The 22082-nt window shown below is 40.6% G+C and overlaps 1 protein-coding gene across 3 annotated transcripts in view; it reads right to left on the bottom strand.

Annotated features, from left to right (window-relative positions):
- The window catches only part of lmo7a (LIM domain 7a), a 232457-nt gene that overhangs the window by 143034 nt on the left and 67341 nt on the right, over nt 1-22082 (bottom strand). For all 3 annotated transcript variants that reach the window (XM_063048465.1, XM_063048466.1, XM_063048467.1), the window contains exon 4: nt 15556-15625. In XM_063048465.1, coding sequence (XP_062904535.1) covers nt 15556-15625 — 70 coding nt within the window. The remainder of the gene's footprint in view (nt 1-15555; nt 15626-22082) is intronic.

Raw genomic sequence — 22082 nt, 5'->3', positions numbered from 1 at the left:
CAAGCTAATTAGGTCTGAGACCTTGGTAAACGTTAACCGAGTGCAAATCTCTTGGGGTGCCCAAACATTCGCATGGTGCTTTCCCTTTTTTTCCCCCCACTCTAAAATTGTACAAGACAAAAAATAATACAGTAATCTTGCTTAAAATGTTGAAAAGAATGTTTCATCTTTAATTTTATGACTTTTGGAGATATGTTCATCTTCTACTCACTTAACTAATCACAGTAACAGAAATTTTGACCAGGGGTGCCCAAACTTCTGCATGCCACTGTACATACCTAATGTAACTCAAGTTTTTTCCCCTCTATATTTATCACAAATTTAATTGTGTTGCTGCTGTAAAGTTAACAAATTTCACAGCAAATGGCGGTGTCAATAAATCTGATTCTGATTACATGGCTTCAGATCTGGCAACCCGCCTGGGTCATAGGGGCGCTGATCAATTCCTTCTCAAGTTCCTCCAATCAAGGGAGAACAGTTCCAGCCTCTGTGATTCCTGCTCATAACTAAATGAGCAGACTTTGCACATAACTACAGAGCTTCAACATCCTGATGACTCTCTTCAGCACCATAATCACATCCTTCCCATCACGTGATGCCCAGAAGTGCCCATGGTACCTCCAGGTACAGACTGGAATATTCTTAATAAAGTTGGTTTTGCTCTATTAGTCAGTACCCCAACAAATAAAGTTCAGAATACCAGAATAACAAAGTAATCTAACTGCATTGCCAGAGTGATACAGTACAGTATTTATCCTTGTATTTATTGGGACCATGTAGTGTATGCCTATTTGCTCTGTGAGCTTCATGCAAGCGTGGAATTTGATTGCATCCTGGTGTAAACGGCAATAAATTAATCTGATTGTATTGGCAATCCAGGACACAGAAAATCCCTAAAAAAGCCACTTGGAAACAGTAGGAATGCTTTTGAAAACAAGATGTGAAAAGCCACTATTAAGGAGCTTGAGGTAGGGCTTTGGGTTCAACCTCGTGAGATGGTCTGTGGCTCAGAGGCCCCTAATATAATGGGGCAAGAGCAGCTGTAGGATCTAACCATGGGATGAGTCCGGGCAGCAAACTGGATCGAGCACAATCCAGCAGTGCGTGGATTTGAATCTCAAGTTCTGACAGCAGTAACCTGTCAAGTCACACAAGGTGTTTTTAGTTTTCCCAGCTTCCAAGTTTGGTCACTTTCAAAATTACATTAAAAAAAGATATGATTAGATTGACTTCTCCTCCAAGTGCTATAAGCAATGAAGGAATAGATGGAGACCACTTAACCTCTTTCCTGTATCACTGTTCAGCAAGATCAGTGATATAACTCCAAGTGTTCTCCTTTGCCTCACGTGTCTTACTAATTTTGGTCAACAAAAGTTTATCAGACACAGCACTGCAGTGGAGTTAGGGTCCCAAACTATCAGGGGAAAATGAACTGCAGTGTTTTCTGTGCAAAAAAAGTTTAAACTCCAAGTTTTAGGCTTTGTGTTTCTTAAGCACAATTTCTCCATCCAATACCAATAGCTCTCTCCAGTAGCTCTTTATATCCTGAACATTTGCACAAAACATCCCTCAAGTTTCTGATTTCAAAGGAAAGAAACCCTTGTTCATTCTTTTGTAATTTAAATCTTGAAAAATAATGCCACATTCCTTGCTAAGGTTTTAACATTCTCATGGAAGGTTTCAGATCTCACCAACTTGTTTTCCCTGTCGTAAAGAAAATCAAAATTCAAAGTAAATTTATTATCGAAGTACATATATGTCACCATATACAACCCCGAGATTTTTCTTTTGCAGCGTACTCAGAAAATCCAAAAAATCATAATAGAGTTAAAGACAGACCACATCCAACAGGACGGACAAACAACCAATGTGCAAAAGACAAACTGTAAATACAAGAAAAAATTAATTCTAAGTACACAGATGTTTGTCGAGGTATTAGATGTCAAGCCGAACCTTCACAAACTTCTACGGAAGTAGAAGCGCTGTCATGTTTTCTTTGTAATTGCACTTGTATGCTGAGCCCAGAACAGATCCTCTGAAATGATAACACCCAGGACATTAAAGCTGCTGACCCTCTCCCATCTCTGATCTCCTAATGTGGACTGGCTCAGGGACCTCTGGTTTTCCTGCCCTGAAGTCAATAACCAGCTCCTTCAATGACATTGAGAGAGAGATTGCTTTTGTGGCACTACTTAGCCAGTAAAATCAATGTTTGAACAGCATTTTCTGTTATTTTCTCTGTAGCCTTCTCCTGTTCCACAATAATCCAAGATAACTGTCTTCCTGAAATGTCAGTTTCCTGATCAAACCTAAAATTAATCACTCCTCTATACGTAGCTGTGCTCGGGGCTTGTTAAGCCCCGTAAGTATTGAGTTCTATCCTTACAAGTTCTGTTCACAGGAGGGACAATTTCAAGAAGGCAACTTTAATCACCCAACATCCCCAGCATCTGGGTCATCCCATCACATCACAGCTACCTTCAGGCAAGAGAAGTCTCATACCAGCAGGAAGAGGACATGGCTTGGTTGGTGGAGGACCTTAATGATGACTGTCACCTTACTGAGCCATCACCTCAGAGATGAGACACAGGCACCTAAAGACGTACACTCAACATTTCAGAGTTTCTGCCCCTTTACCACCATGAACACCACCTCACTAATTTGACGAGACGACAGGAGGGGGGAGGGATGGAGCCAAGAGCTGGACAGTTGATTGGCAAAAGAGATATGAGAGGATCATGGGACAGGAGGCCCAGGGAGAAGGGGGGAGCGGGGGAGAGAGAACCCAGAGGATGGGCAAGGGGTATAGTGAGAGGGACAGAGGGAGAAAAAAGAGAGAGAAAAAGAATGTGTGTATATAAAAAGGATGGGGTACGAGGAGAAGGTGGGGCATTAGCGGAAGTTTGAGAAGTCAATGTTCATGCCATCAGGTTGGAGGCTACCCAGACGGAATATAAGGTATTGTTCCTCCAACCTGTGTGTGGCTTCATCTTTACAGTAGAGGAGACCGTGGATAGACATGTCAGAATGGGAATGGGATGTGGAATTAAAATGTGTGGCCACTGGGAGATCCTGCTTTCTTCCCCCCCTCCCCCTTTTCCGTCTCCCTGGGCCTCCTGTCCCATGATCCTCTCATATCCCTTTTGCCAATCACCTGTCCAGCTCTTGGCTCCATCCCTCCCCCTCCTGTCTTCTCCTATCATTTTGGATCTCCCCCTCCCACTTTCAAATCTCTTACTAGCTCTTCCTTCAGTTAGTCCTGACAAAGGGTCTCGGGCCGAAACGTCGACTGTACCTCTTCCTAGAGATGCTGCCTGGCCTGCTGCGTTCACCAGCAACTTTGATGTGTGTTGCTTGAATTTCCAGCATCTGCAGAATTCCTCGAGTTTACCTCACTAATTTGCTCTTTTTGCACAATTTATTTTTTTTTCTACGTTATTGTAACTTAGTCTTTTATGCATTGCACTGTACTGCTGCCACAAAACAACTTTCATGACACATGTCAGTGATAATAAAACCGATTCTGAAATATTAAGTCTTTTGGACTTCTTCTTTTAAACTGTTTGCCATTTACTGTGAGGTTTTAATTGGAATCTTTTCTCAAGCACTTTTCAGGTTCAGTTAATCTACTGATACCTCAACAAAATTTTATTGTTCTCTCCTCTCGGCTTACCTACTGCTGTACATGACCAAACTTTATTTCTTTAGCCCAAAGCCCAATGAACATCACCTCCTGTTGTTTTTTTCCCTTCCAGAATCTTAAATTCTGCCTGTTGAAGTTAATGATTAAAGGCCAAGCTTCTTAAAAGTCAAAAATATGAGCAGCATGCTTGATTAGCAAAATAAAAACTAATTGGCTTAATTAAAATTCCACCCATTCACAAAATGTAGTTCTGAATCATCCTGTAGTATTGTGCAAGTAAAATCAGGGAATCATCATGAAGTGACAGTAGGCCACTTATCCCAACCAGGTTCTATCAGTTCTTTGCAATAATCTAGTCAGTACCATTCAGCAGCATTTAAGTCATTCTCCCTCAGTTATCCATACAGTTCCCTTTCAAAATCACATTTGAGCAATTAAATTTCATGTTTAAAACAGTTCTTTCACTCTTGCAAGCCTGAATTCCAGACAGAATCTATTCCTCATGTGAAGATTTTCCCCATATCTCCCCCCTGGTTCTTTCATCAAATACTTTATCTTCTCCAGGTTCTTAGATATTCTACCAATAGAAACAGTTTCCCTTAGTCTTGGACTTTAATAAATGTCAGCGATATCAAATCTGATCCTAAACTCTGCTCTACAAAATACAATCTCTGGTTTTTTTCTGGCGTTCATCACCGCACCCCAGGACTATTCTATTTAATTCTTTCCACACCCTCGCCAGGACCAAAATTGATGTAATACTTCAGCTGAACAGTAGTAATAGAAGTTTAATATAACATTTTCTGCCACATTCCTCTGTCAGTCTCTTTCTCAAACTTTTATCATCATGGACGTTTCCTGTAGGTCTCGAATTTTCTTAAAATCTTGGCATCAATGATAAGGCCAGCATTCACTGCCCATCCCTAACTCCCTTAGGCAAGTTGGCGCCAAGGTTCCGTCTTGAAGATAATAAATTTTACAGAAGCTGCCAGTACATAGCTGCTGGGTAATGCATTCCAGGACTTTGCGGGGAGGAGAGAAAGAAGAACTGCGATGATTTTCGCCATGCTACCGTTTACCCTGGAAGCCACAATATCTGGAATTGGCAATTCCCATAGTATCACCACCTTCATGGTAGCAGAGGATGTGATCCTGGGAAATACCACTGCAGTTGCCTATGCAGGTAACTCTATATATTTTACAGACGATGCATACAGCAGCCTCTGTGCACTAGGAGTGAAGGGAATGAATGCTCTTGGCTGGTAGATAAGATGCCACTTGGGTGGGCTCCTTTGGCTTGGATAGTGTTGAGCTTCTCAGAGCAGTGCTAGAATTGAGACATTTATAAATACTTACTTGATCCTTCCAAAATGTATCACATTTCAACTGCATGAAGTTATTACATTCATCTCCCTATTGACCTGTCAAGATTCTTTTTAAGTCTGTGTGAAGTGTGGATCTTTTCTGAATTCATTAAACGTGAAGTATACAAGATACACAAGAAATCACCTTAGTACATTAATGACCCGTTTATTGCCATAAGTGAGGTTAACAATTTATTCTTGAATTCCTGAATGCAATATGGTTATTTATCACCATTATACTACAGACTGGAACATTTAGTGCTGGCTGTAGAATGTGGGATTAAATCAAGAGATAGAGAAAAGCCTTGATCCAAAATATGAAACAACATTTGATCTCCTGAAGTGTTGAAACACTTTCAGATTATTTCTAGCACCTTGCTTTCATTTCCAGTAAATGATGCAGTAGCGTTATAAGAGAGTTTTAAATTCAGCAGCTGCCAGATTATCATCAAGCCATACTGCTTGTATGATCATTTTTATTTTGGTCATTTAGCCATCTGACCTTCTCCTTTTCAGTAAGCAGCATCCTACTTGGTATTGGGCAGAATGCCATCATGTAGCATTCACTGCCTTCCAAATAGAAACATCACCTTCTGCCCAAACCTACCCACATATGATACTTTAGTACTAATAACACAACAGCAGAGTTTGTCATACCTTAAGGCTTTTTCCCCTCAGAATGAAGTAATCCAAACTACAGATAGAATCTGGATTGCTTATTGAATCATACAATGTCAGAGTAGAACATTCAACCCATTCCAACATATCTGTGTCAGTTCTTTGCAAGAGGTATCCAAGTGGTCCCACCTCCCAGATCTTTGCTGACAGCCCTGTCATTCACCACACACCCACCTACAGATTTGTAACAATTCCCTTGTGAAAGTATCTCCTGAATTTGCTCCTCCCACCGCTCCAGGCACAATATTCCAGATTCTTTGTTCTTCCCATTCTTCAATTCTTGAAAACCATTTCTTAACCAAAGAGGACAAGAAGAATGAGTTTGAGGGATCTAACAAAAAAAAGTTTAACTTTATAAACAGATCTACTCTTGCTTTGCTCTCTGAATAATACGAGCAATTTTCCAATATGAAAAAGTTCTCCAATTTAATGCTTGCTATGTTGCACTGGTGCACAATACTCTTCAAGATGGTTAAGACTAATTGCTTCTCATATTTGCAAAACCCAAAGGTGGTTCAAATGAGGTTCAACAGGGGAGCAGCACAAAACTCAAACAAAATCAGAAGCAAAAGCATAAAAGACTGGAAGCACTCGACTCAGGCAGGAGAGAAATAGAATCAATATTTCAGGTCAAGAATCCTTCATCAGAATGGAAGCAAAAAAGCAAATACGTATGTGTTTTAAGTTGCAAAAAAAAAGGAGCAGTGGAAAGAAGAGAGAAGTATGTGACAGACCAGCTTTGCCAAAGTAATAATTACTTTTAAAAACACAGCAGCCGGAGACTTTAAATTTTAAAGTACATTAATGATGCTACAGAACAACATCTGTGGAAAGAGTCAGGAACAAAAATATGCATTACCTGAAATTGGTGAGTTCAACATTAATTTCTAAGTGTTTTAACATATGCATGCTGTTCCTTGAATTTAAGTTGGAGTTTTGTAAACCCAAGTGTAATCACCACAAGACAATGGGGTTATCAAACCACACAATACTGCCCAAGTTACTTACACCATTGTGACTGAGTTCAAGGAAGTTTGCAGACCAGATTCATTTTGTCACCTAACACAACAAACATGGTCACAGGTATAGTTGATCAATCAGTAGTTAGAATATTTGTGTACTTTGAGACAGCTCTCACAGCATTAATTTTGGGTGTCTAGGATCTCTGTCCCCAGAAGCTTTAAGACCATCTGTGTGAACTACTTTGTCCCAGCAAATGTATTTGAAAATCATCACATGAACATAATGTCAACTAGTAGCAAAACAGTATAAATAGTTGAGATTGTTAAGAATGGCAAGGAGAATCACAAAGACGGGGTGACAGAAAAGAGACCTAGCACTCATTCTTCAACCTTCAGTTTCTGCAACAGACAACTCACCCCTCAGCACTCATTGATATATTCTTTTAGTTTGTAAAGAGTGTGCCTGTGTTCAGAAATCCCTTGTAAATCACAAATCTTTTGGAAATCTTTCATAAATCAGAAATCCTCTGAGTTCTAAATTTGTGCGAAGAACCATTTGTCTAAATTTAAATGTGTAACATTAAAAGTAAATTAACTGTGTTTGTCAACTTGACATATCACCACTCAAGTAGTTGGTATTGGTAGATAGACCTTGCCACAGAGACCAGACAGGAAGTAAGCTAGTCTTTGCAGTGCAGTTTGATACAGTATACCTTCCCTATGGCGAGGGTACCTGTATCCAATAGGGCTTAAAATCTCCTTCCGAGTTTAGGGCTTTGCGGACTGCGAACCCAATTCCATCACAATGCCAAGGGAGAAGTCAAGATGCAAATGATGAGAAAGTGAGAACACAATTGAAACTAATAACAAGGGCAAAAGAAAGTTTGGTACTTCTGAAAATAGCAGCACCAGCACATGATGAAAAGTTTAAGAAGAACTTGAACAGAACAGAAGTACTGTTTCTGCTGACCCGCTGGAGGGCTTCCAGCATTACCTGCAGGAGTTGTCAGGGGTTACAATACAATAATCTAGAGAAGAATTCTTTGGGGAAGCAGGTAACATCAAAGGAGGTATGGAAAATGAACTCAAAAACAAACACATTTTATTCAAAAGAAAAACAAATTCCTCTAAACTCTGAAAATTTCTGTGCAAGACCGATAAATATACCAAAAAATTGGTAAAATGGACAGAATTTGTCAAGTTCAAGGGGCTCTGTTTGGGTAATGTGAGCAATCACATCTCAAAAGGTGAGAAAGTTGCATCAGCAAAGACTGAGATGGAAGTGATAGATCTCTACAGCTCTTGTTCACCAGAGGATTTCCTGGGGCAGGTCAAGTGATATGCTCCTTAAAGCAGTGTTGTGTAACCACAAGGTGTTTTATTACCGAGGCAGAGCCATGACCCCAAAACTCAAGTTACTAGAAATGAAACAAGCTTTTGTCAAGAACGTCAAGGGAACTTGAATGTTTGCAAATCACACTAGCAAACTTCAAACTTTAAAAAAAAGATTGCTTTGTATCCATTCAAAAGAAAATTAAATGTCAAATGTAGGAAAATTTCATGCACGTAGAAAATTTATACATGTTCAAGCACTGAACAAATGTTTCAACAATCATGGTCATCGCCAACAAAGATTTTTATTTACATACAGCCTTTAACAACATTAGGGTATCTCGGTGTCGAACGTAGGAGATGAAATACTTTTTTTTAAAAAAAGCAATGGCACTACTGTAATGTAGGAAATGTGAAAACTAACCAGCCAACGGCAAGGTTACAAATGGTAGTTTTGACAATATTCTTACAATTTTATGAACATTAAGATTTGTAATGATTTCCTGGCATTCAACAGCTGTGGATTAAAAGCTGTTCAAAAAGGGTCAAACAAAGGCAAGCTTTTTTTTAAGAACACACTCAAGGCAGGTAAAGTGGGCAACATGGTGGTGTAGTAGTCAGCCTGACACTATTGCAGCACCAGTTATAAGATCAGGGTTCAATTCTGGCCACTCTGTGTAAAGAGTTTGTACATTCTCCCCGTGACCACGTGGGTTTCTTCTGGGTGTCCCAGTTTCCTTCCACATTCCAAAGACACGTGGGTTGAGGGTATGCTGTGTTGGCACCAGAGGCATGGTAACACTCACAGTCTCCTCAGCGCAATCCTCGCTGATCTGATTTGACACAATGCGTTTCACTCTATGTTTCAATGTAAATGTGACAAATAAAGCTAATCTTTAAGTACATCTACAGCAACCTTTCTGCAAGCTACTGATGTTGCAACCACACAACCTTATACCACTTGCACCAGAATTATAAATTCATTCCCACTTTGGTTGAGATGTAGCGAGGTTCCAGATCACCTTCTGATTTCCAAGAGAGTCACCAACCATCAGCCATTTGCAGCTCAGTACGTCTCAAATTTCCTCCTCTCATATTTCCACCCAACAAATCTGATGATTGGCTTGGCTGCCAGAACACAGGCTCGCCATCAAGTCTTGCAACAAAGCATTGAATGGGGTCATCACCAGAGAAAAATGCAAGTGTCGCTGAGTACTTTTCTTATTTGCTTTCATGATTTTATGTTCTTGATTAATATTGGGACAGCGCAGTTGCGTAGTAGTTAGCATAATGCTTTACAGTACCAGCGACCTGGGTTCAACTCCCGCCGTTGTCTGTACATTTTCCTTGTGACTGCGTGGGTTTGCTCTGGGTACTCCCGTTTCTTCCCAGAGTCCAAAGACGTACCGGTTGGTAGGTTAATTGGTTACTGTAAACTGTCCCGTGCTTAGGATAGGGATAAACTGAGGGTTGTTGGGCAGTGAGCCTTGAAGGGCCAGAATGGCCTATTCTACACTGTACCTCGATAAATAAAGAATATAGAACAGTACAGGACAGGGACAGGCCCATGAGCCCACAAGGTCTGCACCAAACACGATGCTGAGTTAAACCAAGTCCACATGAACCACATCCCTCATTTCCTACCTACTGATCAGTCCCTCGAAGAGGCTCTTACAAAACACTTTGGTATCCGCTTCCACCATTAACCATCCCTGGTAACAAAACTCCAAGCACCTACCACTCTCTGCCCCACATCTTTAAACTTTACTCCCCTCACCTTACATGCACTATTTTGACATTTCTACTCTGTGTAAAAGATTTTGTCTGCCCTATCAATGCCTCTTGTAATCATTTAAACGTCCTTTCTGGTCTCCACTCAGCCTCCAACACTTCAAGGAAAAGCAACCCATTTGCCCAAACTCTCCTTAAAAGTTCATATCCTCTAATCTAGGCAGCATCCTATCCAAAATCTCCACACCTTCCCCACAGTGGGATGACTATAATTGCACACAATTCTCTTCAATTAGCATTGGTTTTTAAATGTACTTTTCACTAAACTCAATATTTTAAATAATTTTAATGTTAAAATTATTCATACATATATGAATTTTTTTTTAAATATCCCCAACCATGGTTTACAAATTCTTTGGTAGTGGTCCGTTAAAGGTCATCACTGGGGAAGAAAACAGAAAACCTGACCCCAGATACACCACACATGGCCAACTTGCCTGTTGAAGCCGGTTCTCCCTCTCTACCCACCTTTAGGATGAGGAGATTAAGCTCATCCTCTGGGTTTGGTACAGGTGGGCAGGGAGAGCAGGTGGTGGACCATGTCCAGGATAGTGCAGCCGAACACAGGAAGGAGATGCTAAACCATTATATTCTCCTGCTTTAGTCTTCACAAACCTCCAGATCCAGACATGACACAATTATTTCCCGAATTGATTTTACTGCTGTGATAACTCACCCTTTAATGCCATACTTAAAACATTGACCTCAATACCCTGCAAAGGGAAACAATGAAAATCCTTTTTACATGACTGTTTCATTTAATGAGTTAAGGCTAGAACTTCATTCTCAAAGCCAAAAAAAAATCAACTGGATCAAGTGCCTATATTCCAAACTGCAATGACTCAAGTAAAGCTAATATAGACCAGTTTCCTCTACTTTCCACTCTTGGCGACTGCACCAATTTCTTCCTCCACAATTGCTTTGTAAAACAGCAGAAGAAAACAAGGTGCAAAGCTAATCAGTGAATTAGAGAATCTTCAAAGTGTTCAAACATTTTGACCATGAGATTAAATCTATTTCATTTCAATCCACATGACGGTCACTGCAGGAAACTTTTTGAAATCCCGTTTTAGTATTGTTGCACTGTTTAGTCCTGCTACCTATTTATAGAGATACAGCACAGAATAGGCCCTTCTGGCCCTTGGAGCTGTGCCACTCAGCAAACCCCAATTTAATTCCAGCCTAATCTACAATGACCAATTAACCTACCCAGCTGTGTGCCTTTAGACTGTGGGAAGAAAGCAGAGCACCCAGCAGAAACCCAAGAGGTCACATGGAAAACATACAAACTCCTTACAGGCAGGAGCGGAAATCGAACCTGGGGCGCTGATGCTGTAAAGTGTTGTGCTAACCACTATGCTAACGTGCAGCCCTATCGTAGACAGATGTAGAATGGTCATCACAGGATGGATGAAAATAAGCATCAGGAACCAAGGCCAGGTCATCTTTTCCACTGGTGTTGGTGGTGAATTTGTTAAAATTGATATCAACATTCACATCGCACTCTTGCAACACTTTTACGCTATATCCTAGAATGACATAGTGCAGGCAGAAGTGGAACCATGTCCGCAGCATTGCACAGAAGCCACAAAGATGAGTTTAGTGACATGAACAGCATTCGTCACTGCACTGCAACTTTATACCATGTTTCCACAAGCAGAAATAAACAGCCTGGGATCTTCATGTTAAGTTTTTATTTGTTTCAGGTAGGTGCCCACAACAACATATTAAAAAGGTATACAACAGTTTCAAACCATTGTTCCAATAGTTTGCCTTCAAGGGAATGAAGAAATGGATCAGGTACATAAGAGAGTACTTTTGGCCAAAATTGAAGTCTACCTTTGCAGAAAATGCCCTCACATCACAATTCTGCATCAACACCTGACAAGAAAGGGCTTGATTGATGCTGGATGCCTCAAGCAGGGGAAGTTCAATTCCCTAGCACTCCGGCTAACGTTTCACACCCAAAGACAGCTAAAAATATTAGGACTTGTTTAATGTTCTGATTCTGCACAAGCAATATCAGGGATGAAGATCTTCATTTTGGACATCATTCCAATAATTTCTATGGCAATGTGCGCTGTGGTTTGGAAGATTTACTGTCCAAAAACAATAAAAGAAAGTTACAGGAACTTATTTGATAAGGTACGTTAAACTTCATCAGCAGATTCTTACACACTGCTGAGGTCAATGCTTGTTCCAGTAACATTAGCTTAATTATCTTAATGTTCACACCTAAATAATCTATTATTACAAATAAAAGCTGCATCTCTTTCAGTGATCATCCCCTGAAGATGGTAATTTATCCTGAAATTCAGCTTAATGGGACAGAACCAGGAAATCTCTGAGCAAACTGTAGCTGTTCTGGAAGTGAATAAAAGAACAGTCCATAGGGACTAAGAATGTTCCCCGAGGCTGTGAAAGCTGAGAGACGTGATATGTGAAGAGTTCAGAAAGGCACAAGCCAAATAAAAAATATTTTAAAACTAAATTAAAATCATATTGCATGCCATTTTAGCATAAATAAAGAAAATAATTATAGGCTCCAAAGCACAAAGGCAGTCTTACAATAACAACATTTCCTGGTTTGTTAAGCTCTAACATGTTACCATTGAGACAAAATCTAGAATATTGCAATTAGGAATCTCTTTTGTTGATAGTTACAAGCTGCTGGTATCTCTTGTAACTGGGCGGAGAAACTGCCACACATTCCTCAGAGATAATTCAACACAAAGGTTTAGATGGGAGTGTTAGAAATGTGATGATAAATTCAAAGAACAATGTCTACACCCAACTGTAAATGCCTAGAGCCCACACTAGCCACACCTTCTTTGTCACATTTTCACTGTCCTTCTGACTTATACAAGCCACCAAGACATTGTGCAACCTATTTTTTTTGATGACTTCGTTGAACTACTGTCTATCGCATTGACTGTGGGTAGTCATTGTTGGTGGTTTTAATATTCATGTTGAGAACCCCAAGGGCAGTAGTGCTAATGAACTGTTCAACATCCTATAGATTGTCACAGCACGTGACAGGGCCCACCCACAGCAAGGGTCACACCCCTGACCTTCTCATTTCCAAAGGTCTTTATACTTCAGGTTGTGGTAACCACTGTTGTTCTTTCTGATCATTTCTGTGTTTTCTTTTAGGTTAATATGTCTCTATCCACTAGCACTCAAACAGGAGTAATCAACAAACAGCATGTCATGGAAAACACCATTATTCACATAAGCCTCTTTTCCCCACACCTGCCCTCTCTCCAGCCTCTGTCAATGATCTTGTAGACCATCTCAACTCTAAAGTTACACACATCATTGATACAATCCCCCTCCCCAAAAATGTAAAGGTAGTTTCTGGGAAGAAAAAAAGAACCATGGAGAAACACCTCGCTGGTTAAACTCCAAAAGAAGTGTTGAAAAGCTGAACACAAAATTCAGGTCCATTATATCTAGAAATAAACTTTTTGCATCTATAATTTAGAGTTGAGCTGTGCAAGGCAGTCCTTCTCAGATACAAACACGAACAGCAAGAATACACATGCCTTATTTGCTGCAGTTGGTAGGCTCACACATCCTCCTATATCAGTAGGAACTAAACTTCTATCTACCAAGTCATGTAACAACCTTGCGTTCTTTTTAACTGACAAAATTCAGTAGACATGCTGTCAGTGTCTCTGCATCAGGTCAGAAGTCAGTGCCATCCTTTCACTCACTCACAACTAACTTAGCTGTGATACAATTCAAACCTATTGACTGTGAAACTTTAAAAGAAATTGTGCTACACCTGAAGTCCTCCTTCTGTTCCCTTGACATTCTGCCTACAACCTTTTGTACAAATGTTTTTAATTGCATGGCACCAGACATTCTGAAAATAGTCCACACTTCTCTTCCATCAGGCTGCTTCCCAAAAGCCCTAAAAACTGCAGTTATTAAGCCTCTTTAAAAAAAACTAGATGCCTCAGTAATTAATAACTGCAGGCCTATATCAAACTTACCATGTTTAAGTGAAATCATTGAAAAGGTTGATTATCAGCAACTTATAAGCTTTTTGGCACTAAGCAACTGTATGGATGTTTTCTGGATTTCTACAACACCATATCACTGAGACTGTTCTGGTTAAGGTTTTAAATGACATCGCTTAAACCATGATGATGATGATGATAAAATTTCAATTTTAGTTTTACTGGATCTCAGTGCAGCTTTTGACACAGTTGACCATGGCATATTACTGGACAGACTGGAAAATAGGGTAAGAATTTCCGGTAGAGTCCTACAGTGACTTAAAACATATTTATTTACAGGAGAAGGACTATTCTGTATCGACTGGTAGCTACATATCTGACCGAACAAAAATGATATGCAGAGTGCCTCAACGGTCCATACTAGGGTCTCTTCTGTTTAACAAACATATTCTCCCTCCAGCGCAAATCATGCAACAAAATCTTATCTTAATTATGTGGATGACACTCAGATTTAAATAAGTGTCATCAAGTGACTATGGTCCCATACAATCACCAAAGAAACTATTGAACAAATCACTGATTGGGTGAGCCAAAATTTCCTCCAGTGAAACAAAGAAAACTGAAATCAATTGTTTTTGGTGCCAAAAAAGAATGATTAAAAGACAGTAACACACACAAAATGCTGGTGGAACACAGCAGGCCAGGCAGCATCTACAGTAAGTACAGTCAACGTTTCGGGCCCAGACCCTTCGTCATGAAATTCAGTTAGTCGTGTCAAGGGTCTCGGCCCGAAACGATGACTGTACTTCTTCCTATAGATGCTGCCTGGCCTGCTGCATTCCACCAGCATCTTGTGTGTGTTGCTTGAATTTCCAGCATCTGCAGATCTCCTCGTGTTTGTGATTAAAAGACAGTGCTCACTTGGAATTCCTGATGCTACAGACCACAAACCAAGCCAGAAACCTCGGCGTTGTGTTGGACTCTGACTTAAACAGCCACATTAAGACAATTACAAAGTCAGCCTACTACCATCTTAAAAATATAGTGAGAGTTAAAGGGCTTATGTCTCAGGAAGATCTAGAAAAACTTGTCCATGCATTTTTAGTAGGCTTGACTACTGTAATAGCAATTTCACAGGTCTCTGTAAAAAAAATCCCTCAGACTGCTGCAGCTCATTCAGAACACTGCTGCTAGAGTCCTCACTGAAACCAGGAAAGTGGAATTCATCACTCCAGTTCTCAGATTGCTACAGTGGCTTCCTGCCCAGAGGACTGACTTTAAAATATTACCACTGGCTTATAAAGCACTGCATGTTCTAGGGCCAAAAAACATCTGATCTCTTGCTGCATTATGAACCTTCCCGAGCTCTCAGGTCATCTGAGGTGTGTCTGCTCACAGTCCCCAGGGTCAAAACTAAACATGAGGCCGCTTTTAGTTACTATGCTCCACATATCTGGAATAACCTTCTAGATGATCTGCCCCAACTTTAAGCTCTTCTAAATTGAGGCTTAAAATTTTCTTGTTTTGCTGTAGCTTTTAATTAGAATCTCCTGCACTGTAACTTCTATTTATCATATCCAATTTTTGTGTGATTTTATTCTCTTGTATATAGTCTGAAATTTGATGTTAGATTTTTTACATCACTTTGAACTGCCTTGTGCTTAAAAAAGTGCTATACAAATAAACTTGCCTTATACGAGTGGGAAGAGAAAGACGCCACTATTCTTTACTAATCTTGTGAAATAAAATGAAAATGATAAAAAAATTTAAGAAAATCTACTACTTGATTTTACTTTCAAATGCCCCGAACACAAACTTACCAAACCAGCTATAGGTGTAGACAGGCGGTTGATCTTCTTATTGACACCAGGCTTTATTTTGTTAACCAGCCTGAAAAGGAAGGAGGAGATAGTTATACTAAATTATCGCACAGATGTAGTAAAATAAAAGCAACACACAAAATGCTGAAGGAACTTGGCAGATCAGGCAGCATCTAAGGACATCAATAAACAGTTCCCATTTCAGGCCAAGACCCTTCTTCAGGACTGAGAAGAGGGATGACACCTGAATAAAAATGTGGGGAATGGGAAGGAGGCTAGCTGGAAGGTGATAGGTGAAGCCAGGTGGGTGGGGAAAGGTCAAGGGCTGGAGAGGAAGGAATTTGATCGGAGAGGGGAGTGGACCATAGGAGAAAGGGAAGAAGGAGGGAACAAAGGGATAATAATAGGCCAGTCAGGAGAGGTTAAGGTCAGACTGGGGAACAGAGGAAGAGGTGGTGGAGGGGAATTTGTTTACCAGAAGGAGAAATCGATATTCATGCCATCAGGTTGGAGGCTACCTAGACGGAACATAAAGTATTGCTCCTCCACCCTGAGGGAGGCCTTATCTTGGCACAAGAGGCCATAGACCAACATGTTGGCACGGGAATTGGAATTAAAATGTTGTTCAGAATTCAAATGTTTCATCAATGTTTAAAATCATAGGATATTTATTACATAGCAAGACACTTTTGTCCATTGTTTCTGTGCTCATTGACGTAACTCACCAACCTACTCTCACTTCCCAGCAGTGGATCTGAAGCCCTGTCAGCCAGGGGTATTCAGTGCACATGTTCATTTTCCTTCTTTCTAAAGAGGTGCTGGACAGATAAAATTACTTGTAAGGGATTGAAAGCAAATTTGATTCCAGGCAAAGAACTTCTGCTTGGAGATTTGATTTTGTTGGCTAAACCACCAAACATTCAGTGGTAACTTTATTAGGTACAGGAGTAGAACCTGATGTTATCCCCAACTGTTGTAGCCCATCCACTTTAAGGTTCAACGTGTTGCGCATTCAGAGATGCTCTTCTGCACACCACTGTCGTAACACGTGGTTACTCAAGTTACAGTTGTCTTGTCATCTTGAAACAGTCTGGCTATTCTCCTCTGAACTCTCTCATTAACAAGGCATTTTTGCCCACAGAACTGCCACTCACTGGACTTTTTTTTTCGTATTTTTTGCACCATTCTCTGTAAAACTCTTGAGCAGGGGTTCCCAACCTGGGGTCCTCAGATCCTTCGGTTCATGGCAAGGGTCCATGGCATACAAAAACTTTGGGAACCCCTGGTCTAGAGATTATTATGCATGAAAATCCCAGATGATCAGCAATTTGAGATAATCAAACCACCCTGTCTGGCACCAAATTTTATTCCACAGTCAAAGTTGCCTGGATCACATTTCTTTCCCATTCTGATATTTGGTCTGAACAACAAACGACCTCTGGTCCATGTCTGAATGCTTTTATGCATTGGCTTGTTGCCACGTGACGGGCTGATTAGATATTTGCATTAATGAGGTGTACCTAATGAAGTGGCATCTGATTATAGGTCAGGGCATTGATAAGGAGGTGATTCCCCATTTGAGGTGAAGGTGAAATCCAGAGCAGGCTCACCTGAATTGAGCCCAACAGGCATCGACTGTTGGTAGCAGGGTGCTGTCAGGTGAGTTTATAATCTGAAAACCATTCGTGACCTGTGCTGGCCAGGCAGGGTATCCGAGTCAGGATTCAGGTTGGTCTTATCCAATACATCCTCAGTTCTTAATCAACCATTGATATATAGTGCGCTGGTCATTGCCCACAGCAGCAAGTCAGGTAAGAAAAACAAACAAGTAATGGGGTTCAGATGGGCCACGGTAGAGTCACAGTTGGAGTCAGGTTTGGATGAGATTTAAATTTTATACCAGAGCAGGTTTATTGCAGTTTCTGAATGGGGACTCAGGTTCCAACAACTTTGTTCTCACTGCAAGTCAATGTCTATGGAGGGACTTTGACATCACCTACAAAAGGAAATAAGGAATCAAAGAAAATCATCAAAGGTTAAAAAGATAGGCAAAGATGAGAAGCATTAACACCACCACAGAAAAGGAGACTCCAGATGCTGGAATCTAGAGCAATAACCTGCTGGAGCAACTGAATGGGGTGAGCAGCATCTGTGGGATGGGTGGAAGGAACAGTCAGGACCTGATGCAGAGCTTCAAACCAAAACATAAACAATCCCTTTCCGTGACAGAGATATTGCTTGACCCATTCAATTTCTACCAACCCATTTGTTATTACGGAAGTGAAGCCAAATTATGCCAATGTATTAGGGTAAAAGGATGGAACGATGATTTGCATAGGCCACCATAATGGAAAATATTTTCAGAGTGGAAGCATATGAAGCTTGTGGAGAAAGCATAGCAAAATCGAGGGCAGTGATAACCAGGCTACTATACAATACACTCAGTGGCCACTTTAATAGATATACTATGTTGTAATGGTTCCCAAGGTATACAGCTAGCAGACTTGTGGTGTGTTAGGAAGAACCTAATAAAGTGGCCACTGAGTGTAAGCAACATAGGCCAGAAATGGTTCCAGAGGTGAACTCACTGTATTGCTTTACGAATATGGTGGGGGAGTTCAAGACCAGAGGACACAGACTCAGTATAGAGAGGTGTCCTTTTAGAACGGAGATAATAATTCCCCCCCCCACCCCGTTAGAGAGTGGTGAATCTGTGGAACTTGTTGCCACAGGTAGTAGTGGAGGCCAAGTCATTAGGTATATTTAAGGCAGAGGTTGATAGATTCTTGCAACACACACAAAATGATGGAGGAACTCAGCAAGGCAGGCAGCATCTATGGGAAAGAGCACAGTTGACGTTTCTCAGCCTGAAGGGGCTCAGCCCAAAATGTCAACTGTGCTCTTTTCCATAGATGCTGCCTGGCCTGCCGAGTTCCTCTGACACTTTGTGTTGCTTGGATTTCCAGCATCTGAAGATTTGCTCGTTAATGAGAGGAGAGGGAGGAGAAGATGGCAGCACGCGCGGCCTCTCCGGTGAAATGGTGAAATGATATCATATTTGTTAAATAGGGGGCCGTGCACAATCCTTATTTGATGGAGATGGATGTGAGAAGCACAGAGGAACATCTGGAGAAACTTCTGAAATGCCCGGTTCACTGCCACTGCGCGATCGAGAATCTCCAGAGGGGAAGGTCCCAAATACTCGGCTTTGCCTGTTGCTGGCAGCCGGAGCTGGGGTCGGAGCACTCGGCAGAGATGGTGCTCGGTGTCGGAGGCTCAAAGTTTTTAGACGGACTGAGTTGGACTGTGATCGGGTACTTCCAGGATGCTGCATTGGCAAGTTTGCGGCCTGGAAGCTCATGGCAGGGAGAGTTTTCTTCCTTCTACCGTCTGCGTGAGATGTTGGGACTTGAGAGAGACTTTGAGATTTTTTTTTACCATGCCCATGGTCTGCTCTTCTATCAAATTACAGTATTGCTTTGCACTGTTGTAAATATATGTTATAATTATATGGTTTTTCCAGTCTTTGTCTGTCTTGTGTTTCTGTGATATCACACCGGAGGAACATTGTATCATTTCTTAATGCATGCATTACTACATGACAATAAAAGAGGACTGCGTGTCCTCATAATCTAATCTAATGGTTGATAGATACTAGATTAGTCAAAGCATGAAGGGATTTGGGGAGAAGGTAGGAGATTGGGGCGGAGGGGGAAAAATGGATCAGCCATGATGGAGTGGAGTATACTTGGTGGGGCAAATGGTCTAATCCTACATCTTGTACTGTAGTCTTAATATCAGCACCTTTGCATTAGAATAATTTGACAGGACTTCCCAGCAATTACAGGCAAAATGTGCTACTGTGTCAGATAGAAACAAATACAGTACAAAAAGTTGCAAACAGGCAAGGCTTATGAAAACACAAGGAATTCTGCAGATGCTGGAAATTCAAGCAACACACATTGCTGGTGAATGCAGCAGGCCAGGCAGCGTCTCTAGGAAGAGGTACAGTGGACGTTTCAGGCCGAGACCCTTTGTCAGGACGAGATATGAAACTTGTGGATTATCATTTGTAAACACAGTAAACAATACATTGACAGGCAAAACTGAACAAACGAAAGGGAGATTTAAAGAATTCAATGCCAATACCTTCACTTTTTAAAACAACGGTCACATTTTCTCTGCACAGCTATTAATGTTTTTCAAAGATCAACCCAATACTGAGGGCATCATCTCAGTTGAGTGAATATTATGAATGATTTTATGAAAATAATTTTGAATATAGTGAAGGAGATCCACAACTGGGAGTAGTAACACAGGAACATTTACAGATAGTTCTGTTCTGAGAACAAGCATTGAATACAGAATGAATAGCAAATCCGAAAATGTTTGAACAGCTGTGGATTTTTTTTAATGTTGTGATTCAAATACAGAGGATGAGAATCGAAGTGATCTATCTGATATACAACTCAGACATCAGATAAAGCCCACATCCTACAGTAGAACTCAACTTTAAAACGTGGTGAATACTATTTTTTTTAAATCAGAAAGACCACAGATGGTGAAAACCCAAAATAAAAACTGAAACAGTACAGGTAAGTCAGCATCTGTGGAAAGAGAAACAAAGTTAGCATTTCACTTTGGAGGCTTTTTAACACTACTTCTGTTGTGCTTAAGTTTAAAAATCAGAGGGGAAAATTTTTCATGGGACTTGAGTAACAGAGTGCTGGGTATGTGGAATAAGCTACCGGAGGAAGTGGTAGAGATGGGCACAACTATGTTTGAACAGGCATAAGAATAAGAAAGGTTTGGAGCAACGGGGGCCAGACACAGGCAAACAGGACCTGCTCAGGTATGCAAACTTGGATGGCATGGATGGGTTGAAGAGAACGACATGTTCCATGCGATATGACTAAAGTTGGTTACTTTATAGTAGATACAATTACAAGCAATTTCCATCCTCAAAGATGCAAGGAGGGAAAATTACAGCTGTACATTTCTTCACTGATGCAGTCATAAAGCATTTCAGCATCTTCCTGGCCCACAGCTTGCAATTTAAATAAAAGTTTAAAACCATATGTGTTTAACAGAAGAGGCTACCGTGTTAACCCACAAAATATGAAATCATAGAAGTAGTGGATAGCATTGCTGGTTAACCTTTGAGCAATATTGCCAAATATTTTCATTAAAATTGTTAGTATATTTATAACAAATTATTCTGGCTCATTATCAATGCAGCATTTTCTGCAACAGCCCCAAAATATGAATATTCACTTTAAAAGCCTACCTGACACTGATGATTTTCATATTAGGCTCCAGAATCCACTAGTGATTAATCAAGTTAAGGGAATGTGGGGAACAAGTGAAAAATTGAAAGTCTTGACGATTTTATTGTGTAAACGGTAATATTCCTACTGTTAAGAACTAGACAGTCATGTGATTACAGCAGTGTTACCCAGCCTGGGGTCCATGCCATAAAAAGGTTGGGAACCCCTGGATTAGAACAAAGGCTGATTTACTTTGATTCTTCCAGCAGAAACTAGTCCAATCCTAATGCCACAACAAAATCCAAAAGCAATAGGTCACTTAGAACCTAACAGAATGGCCAGTAGGTGGCAGTGTGATGTGTTGAGCATTGAACCTGTGGAGAATGCATGCTCTCTCCATGACTGGATGGGTTTCCTCCCACACTTCTAGGACACTTGCCCTCTGTAAATTGTCTCTCACCTAGAATAATGGTAAAAGAAGAAACGCACATAGAAATGAAAGCTCTGGGAAAACAAAAAGGACTAGAATTGATGGGGTTGGTCTGCTGGGAAATTGCATGGAGTTTTTGAGCTGAGTGTTGCAATAAGTATGTATTCTTGCAGTGATTAATAATTTTGCAAATCCTTTTGCTACATCTGAAGTCATGAAATGTTCTTCTTGTGCATAAACCTTCCTAAATTCTCTTCATTACATACATACCAACATTTTGCCTCTGACCTTTTAATAAGGTTTAAATCTTGCGTAATTCTTCTCCTTCCCTCTAGACTATTTTTTCAATAACTATCCAAAAGCCAAATCCTTAAAGCAGGAGCTCCTGAAGGGTCTTAACAATGGTGGATATGAAAAGAATATTTCATCCTGTGTGAGAATCTGGAACCAAGAGTCATTGCTTAAAAAAAGGGCCATCCTTTACTCAAATCAACCTGAAACAGAGCAGTTTGAGTTTCTCAGAAACTGCTGATTGCCCGGGATTTTCATCCACAATAGTCTTTTTAAAAAAAACATCCAGCAAGCAGTTCTGTGAATGAGTGAGGTCAGAGGAGAATGGCTAGACTGGTTCAAGCCAACATGCCACGTGATTATTTGAGTTACTGTTGACAACAGCAGACATCCCACCTCTCCCAAAAGTTCTGGGAGTCTTCCGCATATTAATAGTGGCTCCCTGATGCCTGCAGATTATATGCAATATCACGGAAATCAATTTTGTTTGAGAGAGAGCGAGAGCGAGAGAGAGAAACAGCATGGGAGAGAGAGAGCAA

This window comes from Mobula hypostoma, chromosome 5 (assembly GCF_963921235.1).
Source record: "Mobula hypostoma chromosome 5, sMobHyp1.1, whole genome shotgun sequence".
In the NCBI taxonomy this organism is placed as follows: Eukaryota; Metazoa; Chordata; class Chondrichthyes; order Myliobatiformes; family Myliobatidae; genus Mobula; species Mobula hypostoma.
This window is presented reverse-complemented; position numbering and strand designations above follow the sequence as displayed.